This window comes from Sprattus sprattus (assembly GCF_963457725.1).
Source record: "Sprattus sprattus genome assembly, chromosome: 4".
NCBI classification, from domain to species: Eukaryota; Metazoa; Chordata; class Actinopteri; order Clupeiformes; family Clupeidae; genus Sprattus; species Sprattus sprattus.
In genome coordinates, this window is record NC_137923.1 from 21,471,793 (window position 1) to 21,493,649 (window position 21,857).

Here is a 21,857-nt window from a genome sequence, read left to right on the forward strand (position 1 = left end):
ACATTCATATGTGCGCACGTACATACACACACGCTCCAACACACACACTTATACACTAACATACACAGGGTTGCGTAATGAAGTTCACCCTTTTCACAGTGAACTTCTCTCAGCTCCATTAGTTCTCAGCTGTCTCAATAATGTCAGACAAAGTGTTCAGAGAGCACTTGCGCACTTTTCTTTTCCATGTGGGCTTCCTTTCTTCTTTTCTTCTTTCTTTTCTTTCTTACTTTTTTTTTTGCAACTACTTAAAGAAAAATCTCCATGCATTTGATTCCTGCAAAGAGCAGTATGAAATTATTTCACTGCTGTCTGTAATTAGGGGCTATGGCTATTTATGGCTGACTGATATGAAATCAAAGCCAAAATCCAAAGCCTGCCTAAAAGCATACTAGGCTTAAATAGTGGGCTGCTGTATAGCAAAATGACAGAAAATGTGCAGAAAAATTTAAATCATATTTACTCTTGAAAAAGTTGATATTGTATCAATATCAAAAGTTGATATTGTGGCATCCGTCCGCCTACATTGATTTAAACAAGCAAACAGAAACAAATCCGCTTTCAAAGGCCAGAACATGTTTTTTTTTCTTTCTTTTGTTTTCAAAGGTGTTGTGTAACATTGTTTCCGCTCTGTTTTGGATTTGGTGTCTAATTAAATAGATATTCCGCTTGCATTTTATACCTAATGATGCTCTCTATCGACCCCATGTTTTGTTATTTATGATTAATTAATACACTCCGGCACAACTGCATACTCAAGAGACATACAGTATTGACGCCTGATGAAACAGGGCATCCAGAAGACGAGGGAACCTCACAAATCTGTCCCCTTCGCACACGCTCTGTTTGTGACGTCAGGAGGTGAGCCGCCTCAGCGGACTTGCGTGGGGTGGTGACAGCTGTCACAGAGGCACGCACGTCTCTGCTCTCTCTGACCCGAACCTGACCCAGGACAGGCAACTCCCTCCCTTTTACTTCCTGACACGCTCTGTAACAACCCACGTGCAGAACGCACCACCCCAGGACGTAGTCTCTTGAAACAGAATATGAACACCTCTTCCCTCTATGCACATTATCATATATCACCTCCTGTAGAGGTCAGGATAGAAATACTGCATGCCACGTCTCATAGGTTAAGAAATGGTAAGGTAAGCACACAATACAAACACGAAGCATGCAGGAATGCCCCCCATCTCTTTCAAACAAACTCAAACAAACACAGACACACAGACATACCACGTACATACAAGTGGTTTCACACATAGACACACCATACACACATGCATTCGGTTCTCACTCACCATTTCTGCTGTAGCCCCTCTGTGACTAGATCTCCTACAGCCCAGGCTGGAGCCGAATAAATCACAGAGGTGAGCAAACAGATGTAAAATGCCCAGCCAGGGCGGAAATGAAACGCTGGACGCCTGTTTGTTTTTGACCGCATCCTCTCTTAATCACCCACCCTTTGCTTTATCGCAGACATAAATCAAACACACATTCATACTCTCTCTCTCCCTCTCTCTCTCCCTCTCTCTCTCTCTCTCTCTCTCTCTCTCTCTCTCTCTCTCTCTCTCTCTCTCTCTCTCTCTCTCTTTCTCTCTGCTTCTTAAACCCCACTGTGCCTGGACTGGTGAGCAGAGAAAGCATCTCTGTGTGGCACAATGTAGTAAACAAAAAACACACACATACACCCACATCTACACCCAGACACACACACACAGTTACACTTGCAAACTAGCACAACTCTCACCACAAGTCTGCACACCGTTTCCCTGTACAGACAGGTGCCTCGGGCCGCTCCTAATTGGAAAACATCTTTTAAAATCTTCGCGCTCTTCGATCAACTGTAAATACGAGGGAGACAGGTTTCGGCTCAGCAGTTGTACATCATGTCTCTAGTCTCCCGTCCCCTCCTCTCCGAGATTGGAGTTTTTCTTGTCCTCCCCTCGTTGGCGCCCACCCATCCCCTCTTTCCCTTGTCGTCCTCATTCCCGACCAGTATTTGGAAAGCAGTAAACTTCCTTGACACGTGTATTATAATTATGCATAAAAAAAATCCTGTTTACAGATTCGCCAGGCCAAGCATTTTTAATCCTCTTAAGACATTTATTTCATTATCTATGGCAGTATTTAACTGGGCGAAATGTTTATAGTGCGGCTTCTTCGGTTTTATAGTACAGTAAAGTGGTTTTAAAGGAAATGAAATGGGTTTGATAGTCCTGATTTACTCTTGCGAATCCTTGCTTCACTTTCATTTCCCTGGTAATTCTAACCATCACTTCTAATTTACTCCTGGCAGCCTGTTGGTAGGTGTCCATATGGTCATGCATTTATATCCTCATCACACCTACCAGCATGTTGCAAGGCTCATCCCCCCCCCCGAAAAAAAAATCATGTTTGCAGATTATTAAAGCCTAAAAAATAAGAAACAGCATGCCATAATGAGCACAGACTTTATCAGGGGAATGGAAATCTAATATCTTAAGAATTTAGCACCATGCTTTGACAACTCATCTAGAAGTTAGGCATGAGAAATTTAAGTAATTATGTTGTTTTTTTGGGGAGGGGAATAAGATATCTGTGTTTATGGTGTTTGTCCAACACAGTTGCATTTCTATCTGACAGATTTTTCCCTTTGAAAAATGTAGCATCACAGTTGAAGGAGAAAACGTAAAAAAAAAAAAAAAAAAAAACATTTTTCAAGCTTTTACAAGAGCCCTGTAGGCCTCCTCTCGGTGTAAGATGTCCGCACCATACAGTAGGGGGCAGAGAGGCTGACCACTGTGCTGAGGCACAAAGGTATCTGAAGCCCAGTGTGCACTCGACAAGTAATAACAACTCCCTTCCATCTGCCATGTAAGAGCCTGGGCTATGAGTGGCTGACTGCTCCCTGGCCCTCTGGGGGACGAGGAGGCCTACGGTCAAATAGATGGAGGAAGAGCCATCTCATCACATCTCACTGATAGGAAGGTGCAGAGCTTTGCCACTGATCCTAACGTTTGGATGGACTCATGTGGTTTATTTGTCTCCCCCTTTCTGAGCATGTTACTGTCCACAAATCTTTTCTTTTGTTCATACATACATGTATACATACACAACAGTATGAACAGCATATATCACCTTCATCAAATAATTGCCTAAGTCATTTGATCAGATATTTCAGAAAACACAAAAAAACTCAAAAAGGTTTTGACAAAAGATGACTTTAGCAATGTACGTCAATTATGCAACACAAGATGGATAAATGGCGTAGGCACGTTTTTGAACATGCCTTTGTGACTTAAGCAATCTTAAACCTTCAATAAAGCTTGTAAAATATATTGTCTTTTGACTTAGGCAAAATAATACTGCCTAAGTCACACTCTTGACATAGGCCATTGTACTACAGGGGTAATATCATATGATCCGTTCAACTGAGGATGTAGGCAATTTTACCAGAGGTGGCCAGCATCATGAGGAGATGATTTAGGCAAAAAAAGTAATTTTCATCAAAAAATGACTAAGGCAATTACTTTAGGAAGGTGACGATATATTATGTGTAGTGTAGTGTATAGTGTGTGTATATATATGTACACATACACACACACAAACACAAACTGTGAACGCACAGCGTTCCAAGAGACATGATGAGGGTGTTTTTCATCAAAACAGGTCCTTTATTAACTCAAACTGAGGTAGTCAAACATAACAGAAAAGAAATACGCATACAGGCTTGCCACAGAGTTACTGTAATCTTCCCCTCGTCAGCCCTGCTACCCACTGACTCGTTAAACCCTTTGGCTAACTAGTTACTGCTCAGTCTCAAACAATTTGCAGGGGAGCTTTCAATTAGAGGATGGCCCGACCTCCTTTTCCCCAGAGCACCCCCCAAGGGTCCTAGGGCCTGCCCAGTATAGGCCTGGTGATTCTATAATTTAGGGTGCATTCCATGTCCACTAATGTTAATGATGATTATTCTATAAAATATCTTCAAACCCAATACATTTTGTACATTAACTTACTCCATGTAATAACATCATGCAATTTTTTGTGCATTTTATGCATTGTTTTGCTTAAAATGTGTCTTAAAGTGCTTAAATTCACTAATTCTGCCATGTCCGATTTCCAGTTAGGCAAGTTGATGTGTCAAAATATATAAGTCTTAATAATAAAGGAAATTATTATTTTAAAAAAAACTGACTTTATTATTTCAATACTTTAAATAAGTTATTTTTGTGTGTCCACAAAAAGCCTGTCAACTAAGTTACTAAGTATATTTCCCCCTGTAACTCCAAAATGGTTTGTCCTTAAACAATTTCACCTCCATCATGTGATGTCATTTTCCTCTGTGGCGGCAATTTTAAACACACCATGGTGAATCTCCTCTAATTTTTTTAAATATTTGATGTAACACAGCATGTTACCTAGAGCTGCAACGATTAGTCGACGAAATCGACTAAGTCGATTGTGAAAAATGGTCGACGCGGATTTGTGTCGTCGACGCGTCATATAATATTAAAAAAAAAAAAAAACATTTTTTTTTTTTTTTTTTTTTTTCTTTGCAGACGCTTACAGAGCTACCGGTACTTTTCATTCGGAATTGTATATAGGAAGTGCGAAATAGCTGCGAAACAGCTGCGAAAAGCGAATTATTTTGAGATGGCTCATGTTACCATGGAAACAATAAACAAAGCTTGGTTTAGCAGCTGCTGCATATCAGATATGGCTAACAGAAAAGTTGTCATTTTTCTCAATGATGGTCAATTATTAGTAGTTTAAGAAGTACTACTACAGTATTTCAAAGAGAACGGGCTGTGGGAGCATAAGAACAGTAAGTGTCTAGCAGCAATTATCATAAACATATATCTATAACTTATTGTAAGGTTTACTCTTAAATGTTTGAAAACAGAACGTCTCATGGAGGATGCTTGCTAACGCTATTTCAGTTATGTTAAGTGCAATGCGGTAAATCAGTGAATTATCAGAGTAGCCTGTATTTTCGTTTGTTCTGAATAGATAACCTCCTCCACTTAGCAATCTTCAAACAAAAGATTGTGGATTTTTTTTTTTTCATATGTTGAATTTGAATGTCACCTGCAGCTCAGTTATGTTGCACTTTCTCTTTACTTTTAAAACTTTATTTGCACTTTCTCTTTACTTTTATAAGCATATTTGCACTCTTAATTTGTATTACTATTTCATGTATTTATTATGATGATTACATTTGTATTAACTTGTTACTCAAATACATTTGAAATTCAAATTCCAACATTTTGAATCATTTTTTAAATTTATGGAAATAATCGTTAGATTAGTCGATTAATCGGAAAAAAAAGTCGATAGATTAATCGATTACCAAAATAATCGTTAGTTGCAGCCCTAATGTTACCCATGAGTATATTAATTAAGCATCAACTATGTTCGGTACACTGCTGTGGAGTTTTTGATCATAAAAATGAAATGATAGGTGAAATTCTAACATGACGGAGTTTAAGAAAATGACATGTGGTCTTCTAGCCTGTGTCCACCATTTTAGTTACTGGATGAAATATGGAAATTTGTCAACTAAGTGACTAAGTGACAATTTCCATATTTCTGAATGTCATCAGACATAATCACCTAATAATTGTCATTAACAGTCTTATCTTTCAACACATATTATAAACCTCGTTTAACCTTCTCACTGAACAGATATTTAAGTATTCTTTAATTTTTTTAAACATTTGCACTGGTGAAACAGGGGTAACTTAGTTGACAGTCTTGGAGGTAAAAGCATAATTTAAGTTAAAATATATAAAAAACATGTTTAAGCTTTGCAGCCAACAGATATGTGTCACTGACAGGTTTAACTAACTCAGGGCTTTGTTTGTTTATTTGAGGAAGAATAAGGTCCATACACTTTTTTGTCACCATGAAATGTACCCTAAATTGACATTTAATGATATTAGCTCAGCACTGTCAGCCCTCTCTTCCCAATTAGTACTATTTATCAAGCTCAAAAACAGCTGGAGCGCCATTTTATGGCTATTTTTACATCTTCCGCTGTACCAGCTTATCGCGACTTCTTTCTTTCCCTCTCTCTCTGCCTTTCCCTAGCTCTCTCTTTCTTTCTGTTGCCCTTGAGGAGTGAAGGCACTTGGTGGAAGTTCTGTGAGCGTCCCTGCATTCAGAGTAGTTTGCTTGAGAGGAAATCGCCACCATTTAGACCTAGTGGGACTCCAAGAGCAGCTTGTGTGTGTGTCGTACACTTATTTGTGCTCTCACTGCAGTATACAAGGCTAAATACATCCCACATCTTCTATTTCTTCTATTCAGTGAAAGATGTGGCAGTGGAAATAGATTATGTCGTGGTGGCTGTTACATATCAGACAGAAAGAAAAAAAACTTTCCAAACAATAGCAAGGGATAATTCCAGTCAGGCTACAGGTGAATGGTTGGCTCCATTTTATAGCAACTCTTGACAAGATACAGTCTCCCTCCATTTTCACTGTTGCTATTTTTGGGCTGAGGTATATGTGTGTGTCTGTGTGTCTGTGTGTGTGTGTGTGTGTGCGTGTGTGTGTGTGTGTGTGTGTGTGTGTGTGTGTGGTTCTCCTGTGTTTTAAATGAGCCGTGGTGGCTGGGGAACGGAGAGAGAGCAAGAGTGTGTGTGTGTGTTTGTCTGCCCTCCTGCTTTCCATAAACGCGTTAGCCGGGGCTGGATGGCACGAAAGCGAGGGCTGAATAAGCATCGGTCTGCACCACTGTCCACAGCAGCTAGTGCCCCTTTCCGCTTGGTTATCTCATCACCAGCCCCTCCGATAGGCCAGCCTCGGTGCGTACATTCAATGCACCACAATAAGACTCAAGGATGCAGTCATCCATTTATTGTTCGCTACAGACTATGTTATGAATTGCTCTTCACGAACAACAATGCATGTGCTTATATTGAGTCAGCCTTATTATTTTTCCATCACTTATCAATTGATTCAGGCCTGTAAAAATGTCCCCAAATAGCTCCACACCTTCCTTTCGCTGGCTACACCAGTGCCAGATCCACAGGCACATTTCACATTTGTTTTCTCTCCCAGCCCAGCCCAGCCACTGATGGCCTTGATTGAATCTTAATGTGGGACAGCCACAGTAAGTCACGTGGGGGGGAGCAATCGTTAGTTAGAGCCCAGGCACCGAACAACTCAATGACGCTCTGGTGCTCCTCTCAAGCTAACTACTCTGAGTGCAGGGACGCTCACAGAACTTCCACCAAGTGCCTTCACTCCTCAAGGGCAACAGAAAGAAAGAGAGAGCTAGGGAAAGGCAGAGAGAGGGAGAGAGACAGAGAGAGAAAGAAAGAAATTGAGATAAGCTGGTACAGCGGAAGATGTAAAAATAGCCATAAAATGGCGCTCCAGCTGTTTTTGAGCTTGATAAATAGTACTAATTGGGAAGAGAGGGCTGACAGTGCTGAGCTAATATCCTTAAATGTCCTGCCTTGTGCAATTAGTATTCCCCAGGCGCACATTCATCCGAGCTACTGGAGAAATGCCATGTGTTCCAACCCCTGTTATTCCACTCTAATAAATGCTTCTGTTGAGACATTTCTTCACAGCCTCTGTTTGACTGATAACTGAATTTAGCGCTCCTTCATCAGACAAACTGTTTCTTTTTAGGGATGATGAGACTTTCCTTTTTGTCTCCAAAATGAGCGTTCTTACTGCAGTTCATCACTACACTGAAAACTGTGTGCTAGCTGTCTACATCCGCTAGGTCGTTATATCCAAAAAATAAAACAGTAGCATTTGCCTTTGAGAGGGGAGCTGAAACCCCTGCACTCCACACACACATTTAGTTGGGTTTACCTGCAGACCTTCAAGATTCCAGCCACAGATTTTCTGTTATAATGACCCTGCATTGCAGCGTAACTTTCCCGTCAGACAGAGGGGGATTAGAGTAGCCATCGAAGTTTATCAGATCAGTGAAATGGAACCAGGCAAGGTCCCAAAGAGCTATTGCAGCTAAGATGCAACCCAACCGCTAATCCTAACATCCTTACACACTATCTCTACGTGTTATGAGTATGTGGTGGTGGAACCTACTGGGTGTGTGTGTGTCAGAGAGTGGTCACTTACCTGATGGCTTGGCTGTACTCCCTGCCCGGCAGCTCAGGCATCGTTGTAGTTTAGTTAACCAGGATTTTGGTTTGTTGGTGGTGTAAATCCAAACTAAAGGCTGTACAAAAAAACGGTTGTCCAAATGCCACATGTTTTTTTTCTGGTACACAAGAGGTACACAATCTCCCTGTGCTCCTGTAGAGGGCCTAGCATAACCTAGTTGTGCGTCGTGATGCCGGGACAGGTTGTGCTTGTACAGGTAGTGACATCACTGAAGCCCCACCTGACAGTCAGTGTTTTCCCTACAATGTGACCTAACTTATCCAAGCAGTCATGTCGTATTGGCTCTTAAAGGAGAATCCCAACAGACATAACATACACAACACACAAACACACGCACACAATCTGGTGGGACCAGACACAGCCAAAGCAATTTAGCAATTAGCAGATTAGCGATTCATTCACCAATAAATTACCCCCTCTCCCCATTACTATACTATACTTCTCTGAAAATAAGTCTTTATGACTAAACTTTGTTTTCATCCAAAAACAAAACAAAACATTGGCAAAATTGCTGTAGTGGCTGATGTAGGAGGGCCAGAGAGAAATATCCCTCTAACTGTATGCTGAGCATCATTCCAGTTTGTACTCCTACATGCCCTTCAGAACTGGTTACTCATCGAAACAAGAGCTGCTCAGTGAAATGATAGCAACAATGCGTAACAAATACATGCCTTTGACTTAAAATAATCACTGCTTAAAACTGATAAAAAATAGCAGCAGAGTTTTAAAATATATCAGAATCAAAATCAGAATTGTATTTATTGTATCCAAATTGTTAATTAAAGCCACATCTTAATGGATGTAAATAGATCCCAGCAGAGAACTGCTCTGTCTCGTCCTCAGGTTTGGCTTCTTTGCTCTGGCTTCAGCAGGCTTGGGTGGGTGTTTTGCTTCCCGAATTATTTAGAGACATGATGATAAAATCAAGGCACACATCTTACTGTCTCAAGGCGTACATACAACCCCCCCCCATCCCCCTTCCCCCCACACACCCTCATCTTTTGAGATCCCTTTCTTTCTGCTCATATAGAGTCTCCCTTAGGTATCAAATATAGGTGTTATTACTTAATTTTGTTTTGCACAGGCTATTTTGCTTCTGTGCGCTCAGACCATTTATCCTGTGATTGCTCCTGACATTTCAATAAAAAAGCTTTTTTTCAGCGATCTGCACAGAATAACAAGTAGAACATTGCTTTGGGAATGGAAAACACAAAGCCTGTAAGGTTTCATCCTCATAATTGAGTTTCCCTTCCTGAATGTAAGTGTATAATTGTGTGGGTTTTTCCCTCATTTTAGGTAGATCAACCTTTTCAGATGATCGACAGACGAGAGAATGGATAAAGATAGGGCACGCACATTCAGAAGCTTGTGAAGGTCTCATCAACATCTTGAGTCCAAATTCAGAAGCTTGTGAAAGTTTCATCAACAAGTTTAGGCCAAATGTTTTTCTCAGTTACAATGGAACTCTCTCAAATCAGAATTTTAATTCTCAAAACCGCATTATCTAGCCACATCTTAATAGCAATTTCTCATTCCATTGGGCTTTCCAGAACAAAATCTTCCCTTCCTTACATAAAATCATCCTCAGGGAACTAAATCATGAGAACGGGATGTGTTTCATACTGTAAGAAGCAGTATGGCAAATAACATATTGTATGGGGTCAGTGTTAACTTTCTCCACAAAAACAGCATTAGGGAATGGTTTGGTGGACTCAAAAGAATGCTGATTACTATTTCTCTACTGTCCTTCATCCAATGGCAATGTTCTTTGCTGAATGAAGGTACAATCTCTTTGATCATCATCATGATATTACAATGCTAACTATATCAAGAACTTATAGTTCTGAAAGAATTTATGCGGCATGCAAGACTGCCCCATTGTTTCTCAACACAGAAATTGCTGTAGAAAAGAATAAAAAGCGAAATTGGAAATAAGGAATACACTTACAAGGTATAATTGTATATTGACAACATGACTTAGTCTTGGTTTACGAACCATGACAAAAGGACTTGCATTTTAGTGGCACTGACATTTTCATTGACATCATTATTTTCTTTTGAGCTATAAACTAAGCATTTGGTTACAGGCTTTGGTTACAGTCCATCATGTGATGCTGTTTGCACGAATTGTTTCAAGAAATGCACTTAATGTTTTGAAAATGGTATGGTTGATTCAAGAAATGTTTCAAAGCAACTTTAAAAAACTGTTATCACCAAAGCATACCTCAATCACCCCTCGCACCATTTCCCACTTTGTCAGGGATTTCTTAAACACCATTTTGTATATAAAAAACCGGGAAAAAAAAACATTTTGGTTATTATTTTAGTTGTTTTCAGCTCTATCAATGTAAACCCATCTTCGCTGTTATTATATTAACGCATCACTTTTATATGCATCAGAGTGTCACTACTGACTTTCCTCCCTCCCTCAGCTGGAGGAGACATACGCCAGCTCTCGATCCAGATGAACAAAAGACATGTGAGACAGTTGGAGAGACAAGTACAAGGAGGGGTTCTTCACAAGATATCAATCTTCTTGAGTCCCTCAGAGCAATTTAAAGCAGAACACTTCTTCACTCTCTAGTTTTTCCATTTTCCACTGCGTTGTTTTGTTTTCTGTAAAGAAAACAGTAGGGAGTTTTTTTGTTTTGTTTTGTTCTTAGTCAAATTCTGCACGGAAATGACATCGCATTTTGTGCTGAAAATACAGTTACTTTAGAATCTTGTGCATCATGTCTTGTCATGGAGGTGTAGAGCTTCTGAAATGGAAGAGTTTGTTCACATCGTTCTTAGACACATTTATGTCATAGTAAGCAGGCAGATGCCAGCAGATTTTCTGAGTCAAAAAGGCTTTCCTGTAATGAAATGCAGATTCATTGTGTCTCAATATCCACTTCTACATTATCTTAGCTAGCATTTGTTAAACATGATCCAAGCAAGATTAAAATATTCTTTTGTAATGGATAGATAATGGTTAAAATACTACTGCTAACTTCTACCTCAAAAGCGCTGGGGAAACGAAAGAGGGGGATAATAGATTGAAGGATGGTGAACTTGAGCAAAAATCTGTGTAACTAAAAATGTGCATACAAACATTGGGCTAAGCAAACGGCTTCTGACTGTTAGTTTCGAAGGACTTCCCTAAGTGGCTTCCCAACTAAGCTGAAGTTCCTTGAGCAAAATCTACGTCATTGAAGCTTGACTCCAAAGCCAAGGTTCATTAAAACATTTCAATTAGATTATCGGCACGGGGGAGACGGGCCATTACCTGCGAGAGCTTTCTGTTTTTCAGAATTTCATGCCGAGATTGCCAGCAGCTTGAATGAGCGTCACACATTGATTGAAAACGAGTCGTAAGCCTTCCTCACTTCTCTTCCCTAAAGAGCCCTGTCTTGACCCGACCCAAACCCCCCTCAAATAGCTGGGGACGCGGAAAGCTGAGGCTCCAGTCTCCTCTCCCAATGTTCACAGGCTGGTCATGTACCAGGCCTCGGCCATTCCATTTTAAGCCAGTGATGGATGGACCACCCTTAACAGCCATAATTCATCATTACTGGCTTCTACTGCTGGCTGACACTTTGTTTTTTAATTGGTTCGAGGTATGTGTGCACCTGATTGACATATAATTATTGCTGCTTAGGAATGTTTGCCCTTGCCAGCCGGTTGGTCCTGACTTCTCTTTCTGTCTCTCGTGTTCTGCAGCCTTAAGAATGTGCCAGAACATGTTTTGTTTGTTTTCTTTGCAGATGATTATAAGCGGTGACAATAGCGATAAGGTTCCTTTAAGCAGCGTGTTGTTTGTAATAGCCCCGTCACAGAACAGCACAATGTTCAGCACAATGTGCAGTGCCAGCACAATCAGCAGCTACCTTTAAACGATATACGGCAAAGACGTCTCTGTCTCTCCTTTTTCGCTGAGTGTGAGTAGGCCCAATGACTGGGACCATCTGAGGATCGCCAGGGTCCCTTTAGCAGTGCGGGGCCCCCTGTCTCTAGCCAGTTTGGCAGGAAGTGGCTCTATAAACAAATCCATTAGGCTCAGAGTGTGCCCCCCATAAAATGCTTATGTGAGATGACAGTTCAGCGCAGGTTTCTTGCACGGGCCTCACGCTGATCTCCTTCCAATCTGTCTCTCCCCCTCTCCCTCTGTGCAGTTGAGGAAGGCGGTCATGGACCACATCTCCGATTCCTTCCTGGAGACCAACGTGCCCCTGCTGGTGCTCATCGAGGCGGCCAAGAGCGGCAACGAGAAGGAGGTGAAGGAGTACGCGCAGGTCTTCCGCGAGCACGCAAACAAGCTGGTGGAGGTGAGTCTGACAAGGCCTCTTTCTCCCCTTCCTTCCGTCCGCATTTCTCTACTATTTTTCTCTCTTTAATACCGCCCTCCCCCTCTCTCTTTATCTCTCTCTCTCTCTCTCTCTACTCTCAAATGCTTCTCATTTGGCAAAGCAGATGCCTTTTTTCTGGGGCACCATACGGCGCCATCACTCACTACAAGTGCAAGCGTGCAAAGAGGAAGTCTTCCCCAGTGCGAGGCAATTTAATGGCAAAATATGGCACAGTGTTGCAGCTGCTTCATAATGACAAATTTGTGTTTAGGATAACATGGATTAAAATCACAGCATGTGCTCGTCAGAGGAATAGGCTTTCCTAATTTATACATCCCTTATGGTCCAGCATCCAAGGACCTGTCTGGTCCCCTTACCCCGGTGATTGAGAGCAATGAAGGAGTGACTTAAATAATCTGTATGGATGAGTGTGTGAGGGGCTGCCTCACTGCTCTGTGAGACACATGCACACTGATGATAATGGATCTTGTAGTGGTGTTGACTTGTTGTGAGCGCCGGCTTTGCCTTTGTAGGAGACAAACGGCAAATGAATGGTTTCTCAGTCACAATGCAGACACATGCAGAGTGTTCAACACGCATGCACTCACTCACACACAAAGACATGCACACACACACACACACAGAAATGCACACACACACACACACACACACACACAAACACACACACACACACACACACAGACATACACACATACACATAAACGCGTATACATAACAAAAATGAATGCAAACAGACACTTACAAACACGCGCTCACTCACTTACACAAACACACACACACACACACACACACACACACACACACACACACACACACACACACACACACACACACACACACAAAGACAAACACACAAACTGAAATTAAGAAAAAAAGACTGTCAGACGGAGCATTCCACCCTGACTTCATTAAACAACAGGCACAGTTTCTTTCCCTCCATTAAGATCTCCAAATAGCAAAGAGCTCTGAGCTTTCTTGCCCATTCCCCTAGCGTTTGGCCTGAGAGCGATCAATAGCAGTCACCGCTCCCTGCTGTGGTCAGAGTGGGCCGGCGCAGGGGGTCGAAGGATGGCTGTCTCTTGTGAAGCAACGTCTCCTCGCTGTCTCCGCCGTTTATTTACTCACCGCCACCCACACCACACTACACCACACCACACTGCCATATGCACCTTTTACTCCCACTCTCACCTTATAATGCAACCAGCAGCCTTAACTCTTTTAAATGCACTCTCACCTTGAGTCAGCGGACCGTGAGCTCCAGTGTAAGAGGTCTGTGAAGCACTCTGGCCATGTCATATAGATTAGTGACACCTCCTGAGCTCCTGCTTGACTTGCGCTTCTATTAAGCAACATTTCTTAATCCGTCATACGCACGCGCACAAACACAGAACCCACTAAGACAAGCACACTCTACACACTTGCCTACATTTTCCTCTACAGACTGACTTTGGTGCTGGTACACTACAAGCACACTGCCTACAACCGCCCACTTCACCCCAACCCCACCAGCGTCACCACCACTCTGAGTAGCTCCCTTCTCCTCAAGTACTCGTCGTGTGTTGTCAGAACTTCCCCGGTGTATTTCTAGCATTGACAGGCAGACATAGAAAGGCTATTAAATTATTTTGCAGAGCATTAGTGAAGTCGAAACAGGAGTGATTAGCTGAGCAGCAGGCCCCAATTGGGCCTCGTGTGAAGGCTGACAAACAGGACTAATGGCAGGGATGGATAGTGACACATACAGTGGTGCGCTCGGGTGAATGCACTGTGACTCTTGACGGGGAGCCTCTCGCTAATGGGGTATGCTCATTACACTCATGTGTGCTTAATAGGAGGTAATCGTGGATAATGCCTCCAAGAGGCCGGAATGATATGCACTTCATTATCTGTAGGTAGTTGATGACTCTGTGTGTGTGTGTGTGTGTGTGTGTGTGTGTGTGTGTGTGTGTGTGTGTGTGTGTGTGTGTGTGTGTGTGTGTGTGTGTGTGTGTGTGGTTCTGTGTGTGTGTGTGTGTGTGTGTGTGTGTGTGTGGTTGTGTGTGTGTGTGTGTGGTTGTGTGTGTGTGTGTTTGTGTTTGAGTGTGTGTGTGTGTGTGTATTACTGCTCATGCATTGCAGCTATTTCTTAAGACAAATGTATCCTGTGGTTCATGACAGAAACAGCCACAATTTGAAGACAATGAATGATATACGGTGACATTACTCATTTTTCTTTTCTTGAGCCGTCACATAGACTTACATAAGATCATGCTATGAGCTACATTATGCTGTTCTTGACATATCTGCTTTGATCTTCTTCATTTTTAGATATGTCTAAAATGGTTTGGTGAAACTGATCAATTCAATTCAATGTATTGGTACCACTTTACAATAAGACTCCATTATAAATGGTTTATAAATAGGTTATTAATTAGGTTGTAAACCCTTTGTAAGTCATTAATAAGCCCTTAAAAATTAGTTATAAACACAGTTTTTATACATCGATGCAGGCTCACTATTTTGGAAGATCCACATCTTGGCAACCCACTGTCTATCCTATAACTTGCTCTACTAGCCCAATTGCACACTCCCTGCCATTCAAAATAAAAAAAATCTTTACAATAAAGCTCCTTTTTGCCAGTTATAAATGTTTGTAACTGATAACTAGAATGCGTTTCGTGAACGAACTGCGAGAGTGTGCTTGCTCTGTTGCGGCCATGACCGAGAGAACAAGTGCCTTGGAATTGGGGCAGGTGTCAGCTCTCCAGCTCTCCCTGCTGGATGAGCATGCACAAATGAGTATGCACAAATGAGTATGCATGAATGAGTATGCATGAGTGAGTAAACATGAGTGAGTATGCATGAGTGAGTATGCATGAGTGAGTATGCACGAGTGAGTATGCATGAGTGAGTATGCATGAGTGAGTAAACATGAGTGAGTATGCATGAGTGAGTATGCATGAGTGAGTATGCATGAGTGAGTAAACATGAGTGAGTATGCACGAGTGAGTAAACATGAGTGAGTATGCATGAGTGAGTATGCATGGGTGAGTAAACATGAGTGGGTATGCATGAGTGAGTAAACATGAGTGAGTATGCATGAGTGAGTAAACATGAGTGAGTATGCATGAGTGAGTAAACATGAGTGAGTACGCATGAGTGAGTAAACATGAGTGAGTAAACATGAGTGAGTATGCATGAGTAAGTATGCATGAGTGAGTATGCACGAGTGAGTATGTATGAGTGAGTATGCACGAGTGAGTATGCATGAGTGAGTATGCATGAGTGAGTAGAGCCCTGGTATGGAAGGTGTCTCTTAATATTCCTAGTTATACAGTTGAATGGAGAGGGACAGAGAGAGAAGAGGAACCGTGCGCAGGTGTCAGTGAGAGTTGTCAGTGAATCACAGGTGCAAGCCAGTTTAATGAGCCTATTATGATGTCATAATGCCTCAAAGTTCTGCCATGCAAGTCTATGGAGAAAAAAGGTGATGGAAAAAGAGGAATAAAAAAGGAGTGGCAAGGAGTACCGCCACGAAAAGTCATAGCAGCTTGCACCGGATCGGGCCGGACGTTTTGGTGTTTGAATGGCGTCTCTATCTCAATCGGGCGAGGAGTAGTTAGCTGCAAGAAAAACTACTAGAATAAAAAAAATAGTAAAAAACGAAGAACAATAGTGTGCTTCCCTTCGGGCAAGCACACTAACTAGATGATGATGTGTTTCACACTTTAAAATAAGGCTCCGTTTTGCCAGTTATAAATGTTAGTAACTGATTAATAGAGGGTGATTTGAATTTGAACTAGAATGCGTTTCGTGAACGAACTGCGAGAGTGTGCTTGCTCTGTGACAGAGAGAACAAGTGCCAATGAATTAACATGTATTTACATCTACTCAATCAGTGTAGTGGGGCCTTCTTCCAATATATTTTAGCAAGCAACCAAGCTCAACCATTATATTTTGGCTCCACTGACGTTTAGACATATGAGGGTATCTTTGTTGTTCTGTTTTTGTTTGTTTGTTTGCTTGTTTATTGTGAAAGGGTCTAGTGTGTTACATTTGGTCATAGCCTAATAGTTCCAGAGTTTCGTTATACTGACTTACTGAGCTAAGTGAATTGTTGAAATTGTTATCTTGGTAAAAGGAAACATCTCTGCAACAATATTGGAATGAATGCGGTTACATAGCCAGCTTTACTTAAAGTTTATTGTAAGATAGGCCTATATGTTAGACTTAATGCAGTTCTCTCTCAACAGTGATGTCTGGCTTGTTATATGTTTTATCCATATAAGGAGGGGGCAGCTAAACTCGAAGACTCTCAGAAAATATCTAAAGTGTAGCTCACTAAACTAGAAATATATTGAAATGCCATGAGATGTAGGCCTACCACTAACCATTTCACATTTACAGACATAAACCTATAGACATGACACAAAACATCTTCCAAAGACTTTATTATCTCAGCTGCATTATTCAGTAGCACAAAGTAGTCTATTACATTCATATTTACTTCATGTAACCCTGCCATAGCGATACAACACCTTTTTGACAGCCTATATAGCCTAATTGCAAAATTAAATATATAAATAAATACTACACTGAAATAACGCAAACAAAGTGAATCTACAGTGAGCCAACGCTCGTCCACTGACAGTGTGGAAGAATGACAGCGACGTGAGCCAGGCCACATTCCAAGATTACGTTACTAGAAATGTCACTTTACATGAGCTTTGTTCATAAGCCATGCAGTCCATAAAATAGGAATACTCTGTGTACTAACAGTATAGTAAGACCGGTCATATGTTCAGAGAGCTTTCTAGCAACCAACAAGTTACAAGTAGGATAAACATATTAGCGAAATCTGCGTTGTCGACAGACCATCGTTTTGACTGGAGTTTTGATGTGCTTGTTAGCACCAAGTGGATTACCTCATCTACAATACATATGGGCTTGGACTCAAATCACTAGTAGGCCTACTTCACGATCTTCTATGGTTACCAGCAGATAAGGTAAATAATAATCGCCATATTTGCTTTAATGTTTTATAGAGTAAGAGGCTATGTGTAGGCTATTAGCTAATCAGAAATGTTGTAGATGCCAGAGTTGGCAACTATGGCTCAGATTTAGGTTGTTATCCATCAACATTCATTTTACAACTTACATTAGTTTCGTTGTCATTCGACTCGAAAATCTCTGGCTCAATTTGGCAAAGCACTACTGCTCTCTCCAGGGTAAACATACGTGGACCTCTCGGTGCTGTCATTTTGCCAATCTGGCTGGCTGAGGTAATCGAGTGATTAGAGAAGGCTACAAAGTGGAATACTAAGCAGTTTGTAGCGGGAAAAATTGAGAGTGAAATGTAACAAATTATACTGTATAATTACCAATGTCACAAATAGCTTAGCGGTAATATGAATAGCTTAAATGGGATGGCTACATTAGCCAGCTAGTTAGGAGAATCTCCGCTCTCTTTCTCTTATACCATCCTGTTCTGCAGCGAAGGCACATCACGTAATAACGTTATCATTTCTCAAAATAGTTAAATACAAATATATATATAGCTTTTAAGATAAAAATATGTCCAATAAGGCTTAAAGAATTAAATCAGGTGTGTAGATGAAGTTCAGCAACAGCATTTCTAGTGTTTATATCCATGATTGTATGCTGGTCGTCGCTGGCCGTCAACTGCCGTTACAGGAGAATACAGAGCTTCGCCTTAGTGGGTGACGTCACAATGGCTCAACCTTCCCCATGTTAGTCAATGAGAGAAAAAGGGGATGAAAAAGAGGGATAAAAAAGGAGTGGCAAAGAGTATCGCCACGAAAAGTCATAGCAGCTTGCACCGGATCGGGCCGGACGTTTTGGTGTTTGAATGGCGTCTCTAGCTCAATCGGGCGAGGAGTAGTTAGCTGCAAGAAAAACGTACAGAATAAACTAGAAAATGCATTTCCTGAAGGAAATACCAGTGCATGAAATGCAAAGGTTAAGAAAGGAAGAAGAAAAGAAAGAAGAGTGAAAGAAGGAAAGAAGAAAGGAAAGAAGAGTGGAAGAAGGAAAGACAAAAGGAAAGAAGAGTGAAGAAAGGAGAGAAGAGTGGAAGAAGGAAAGAAGAAAGGAAAGAAAAGTGAAAGAAGGAAAGAAGAAAAGAAAGAAGAGTGAAGAAAGGAAAGAAGAGTGGAAGAAGGAAAGAAGAAAAGAAAGAAGAGTGAAATAATGAAAGAAGAAAGGAAAGAAGAGTGGAAGAAGGAAATAAGAAAAGAAAGAAGAGTGAAAGAAGGAAAGAATAAAGGAAAGAAGAGTGTAAGAAGGAAAGAAGAGTGAAGAAAGGAAAGAAAAGTGGAAGAAGGAAAGAAGAGTGGATGAAGGAAAAAAGAAAGGCAAGAAGAGTGGAAGAAGGAAAGAAAAATGGAAGAAGAAAATAAGAAAGGAAAGAAGAGTGGAAGAAGGAAAGAAGAGTGAACACGAGTGGCTCTGGATGAAGAGATAAAGAGAGAGTGAAAATATTGAAAAAAGGAGATAAAAATGGAGTGAAGAAGAGAGATTGAGTTCGAGAGAAAGTTGACTGAGAGAGAAAGATGGAGAGATGGAGAGAAAAAAAATAGAGAATGGATGGTGTCTTAATGTTCCTAGTTACAGTTAAATTGAGAGGGACAGAGAGAGAAGAGGTTCCTTTGATTTGGCACAGGTGTCAGTAAAGCACAGGTGCAAGCCAGTTTAAAGACCCTATTATGATGTCATAATGGCCCAATGTAAGTCAATGGGAGAAATTTATATTCGTTTTTCTTTAATATCTTAAAAAGTATAAAGTTTAGAAAAGTGAAAAATACATAGCATAAGTGTCGTTCACAAGACCTACGCGACAAAGTTTGAATGAAGTTTCTACGTTAAGCGGTTCGGGCTGAATTAATCGCAGAAAAAGGTAACAAGAATAAGAAGAAGAAGAAGAAGCCTAGGAATAACAATACAGGGCATTTCATGCACTGTAATAAAGAAAACTTGACGATAACAATACTGTGCTTCCCTTCGGGCAAGCACACTAATTACATGGGATGCACACTATGGTTATATCTGGTTTTCCAGAGCTGATATATAAAAAAAAAAATTGAATTGTGCTCCTTGAAGTGGGACCACACCTTTGAGCACCTCGGACGGCCTCTGGAGCACCGGTTGAATTTTCTCACTATCCGATCCGAGCTGTCCGCAGCTGTTAACAGGAATAAACATTAAGTAGAACCCAGCTCATGGGGGGGGGGGGGATCTGCCAGGTAGATGATGAGGAGAAGATAGAATCAGAATAAAGCAGCAAAAAGAAAGTATATAGCCTACACTCAAGGATCATTACAAGATTGACCATAGATCAAAATGAAAAGAGCCAGCATTCAAAGTAATGGTTGTAGAAATGCTCATAGGTTACTATTAATAGGATAGAATAGAAGATAGAAGAGCAATGAAGCAGAAGACTATGTCTATTATGGCATTAGTTTATATTTGAGTAAATAGGCGGGCGCACAATATGTCTATAGGATGTGTCATAAGCAGAGGAGAAACTGGGCATAACAGTTTGGTGGAGGTGGGTAGCTGGAAGCAGAGGGTTTAAAGGATCGGCCTGCAGCAGCATCCCACAGTGTTGATAGTATAGAGTAAGAGGGAAGGAAAATAACCAAAATGGACAGAGCTAGGTTAGCTTTTAGGTTATTTCGATGAGGAACATAAGACAGATGAGTAAACAGAATATCAGTCATACTCAGGAAAAGATTTCACATGCATGTCAAAGCCTCTGAACCATGCACTGCCTAATTATCTAAACATTAATTTTAATATACTACTCAATGCCAGTGCTATATTGGAAAGATAGTTTTGCGTAGTCTTAAAATGGCTCAAAAAGTCTTCTTAAGAAGATGCTCAGATAGTACGTTTCAAGACTGCCATCATCTCTCACTGTAGTCAACCGAGAGTGTAGCACAGAGACAAGTTTCCAATCCTGTGCAAAGCCTTGTCAGACAGATTCATTCAAAACTAAATTATTTGAGTTGTCATATTCATTTGAAACAGATAACTTTCTGGTATCATTTTGTCAAGGGACATTTTTTAACTTTGCAAGTGTTAGACTTTTGGCTTTTAGCTAGTCTCTCTCTCTCTCTCTATCTCTCTCCCTCCTCCATCTATCTTACAAACACACACACACACACACACACACACACACACACACACTAACTATGCTCCCCAGTTCCCGTCCTTCTCTATGACCTCCTTTCCTGTTCGTAGAGCTCGTAGGTCCCCGCTATCAAAGGGGTAGAGGTGCCCTCCCCCCTGCTCCTGTGTTCTATTTGATGCCTTTTTTCCCTGATTGCTTGTTTTTAGGATTTTCCTGTGATCACCTGGTGCAGTGTCAGGCCTACTAATTACACTACTCTCATTATCACCCCCCTGATGGATTTGAGGAGACCACTAATTACCAAAGAGTGACTTTGCATCTACTTTCATAGAATGTGTGTGTGTGTGTGTGTGTGTGTGTGTGTGTGTGTGTGTGTGTGTGTGTGTGTGTGTGTGTGTGTGTGTGTGTGTGTGTGTGTGTGTGTGTGTGTGTGTGTGTGTGTGTGTGTGTGTGTGTGTGTGTGTGTGTGTGTGTGTGTGTGTGTGTGTGCGTGGGTGTGTGTGTGTGCGTGGGTGTGTGTGTGTTTGTGGGTGTGTGTTATATTTGGGGAGACGTCACTACAATATACAGTAGTCCTGGTGTTATAGGGAAGGGAAATATTTATGAGGTGGTCTGTGTGACCTTAATGAGTAGATACCGTGCAGACGATACATTTCAGGGTTAACATTCTTAATCTCTGTCTGTCTTTCTGTCTCACTCTCTTTGGCACGCTCTCTCTCTCTCTCTTACTGCCACTCACAAACACAGTACATGCAATGATGTACCAGACACGTTATGGAGGATTCATTTTCTCACTGGATTGTTGTCTGTGTGATAGACCAATATACTAGTGTACACACACACACATGCACACACACACACACACACACACACACCTGGCATAAAAACAATACCAAGCAGCCAATGTCATAAACTCCACTGTGAACCCCAACCTAACCTGTTGCACAGGCTTTTGCGATGTCATCCGTGTCTTCTGTTCACCCCTCCGTGTGCTGCAGCTCCCGTGCATTTCCTGCGGGGAGCTCAGCTCAGGCCCCCAGCAGCCCTTCTGAGAGGCTGAGTCAGTGAGCAGGACTGTCTGTGTGTGCGAGGTGTCTCGGGCCGAGGCTCTGCTCATTAAATCCCTGCGTGGTGTGTTAATGAGGGCCTCTCACTGACCCTGAAGCCCCAGGGGGGAGTGGTTGCAGGAGCCAAGGTCCCCCCCGTCCCCCCCCACCCCATGTGATCTTCAAAGACTTAAGCCAC

At 41.5% G+C, this 21,857-nt stretch overlaps 1 protein-coding gene across 4 annotated transcripts in view; it reads left to right on the forward strand.

Annotated features, from left to right (window-relative positions):
* Positions 1–21,857, forward strand: part of ctnna2 (catenin (cadherin-associated protein), alpha 2) — a 374,072-nt gene that overhangs the window by 298,950 nt on the left and 53,265 nt on the right. For all 4 annotated transcript variants that reach the window (XM_080836552.1, XM_080836554.1, XM_080836553.1 and 1 more), the window contains one exon: positions 12,287–12,439. In XM_080836552.1, coding sequence (XP_080692678.1) covers positions 12,287–12,439 — 153 coding nt within the window. The remainder of the gene's footprint in view (positions 1–12,286; positions 12,440–21,857) is intronic.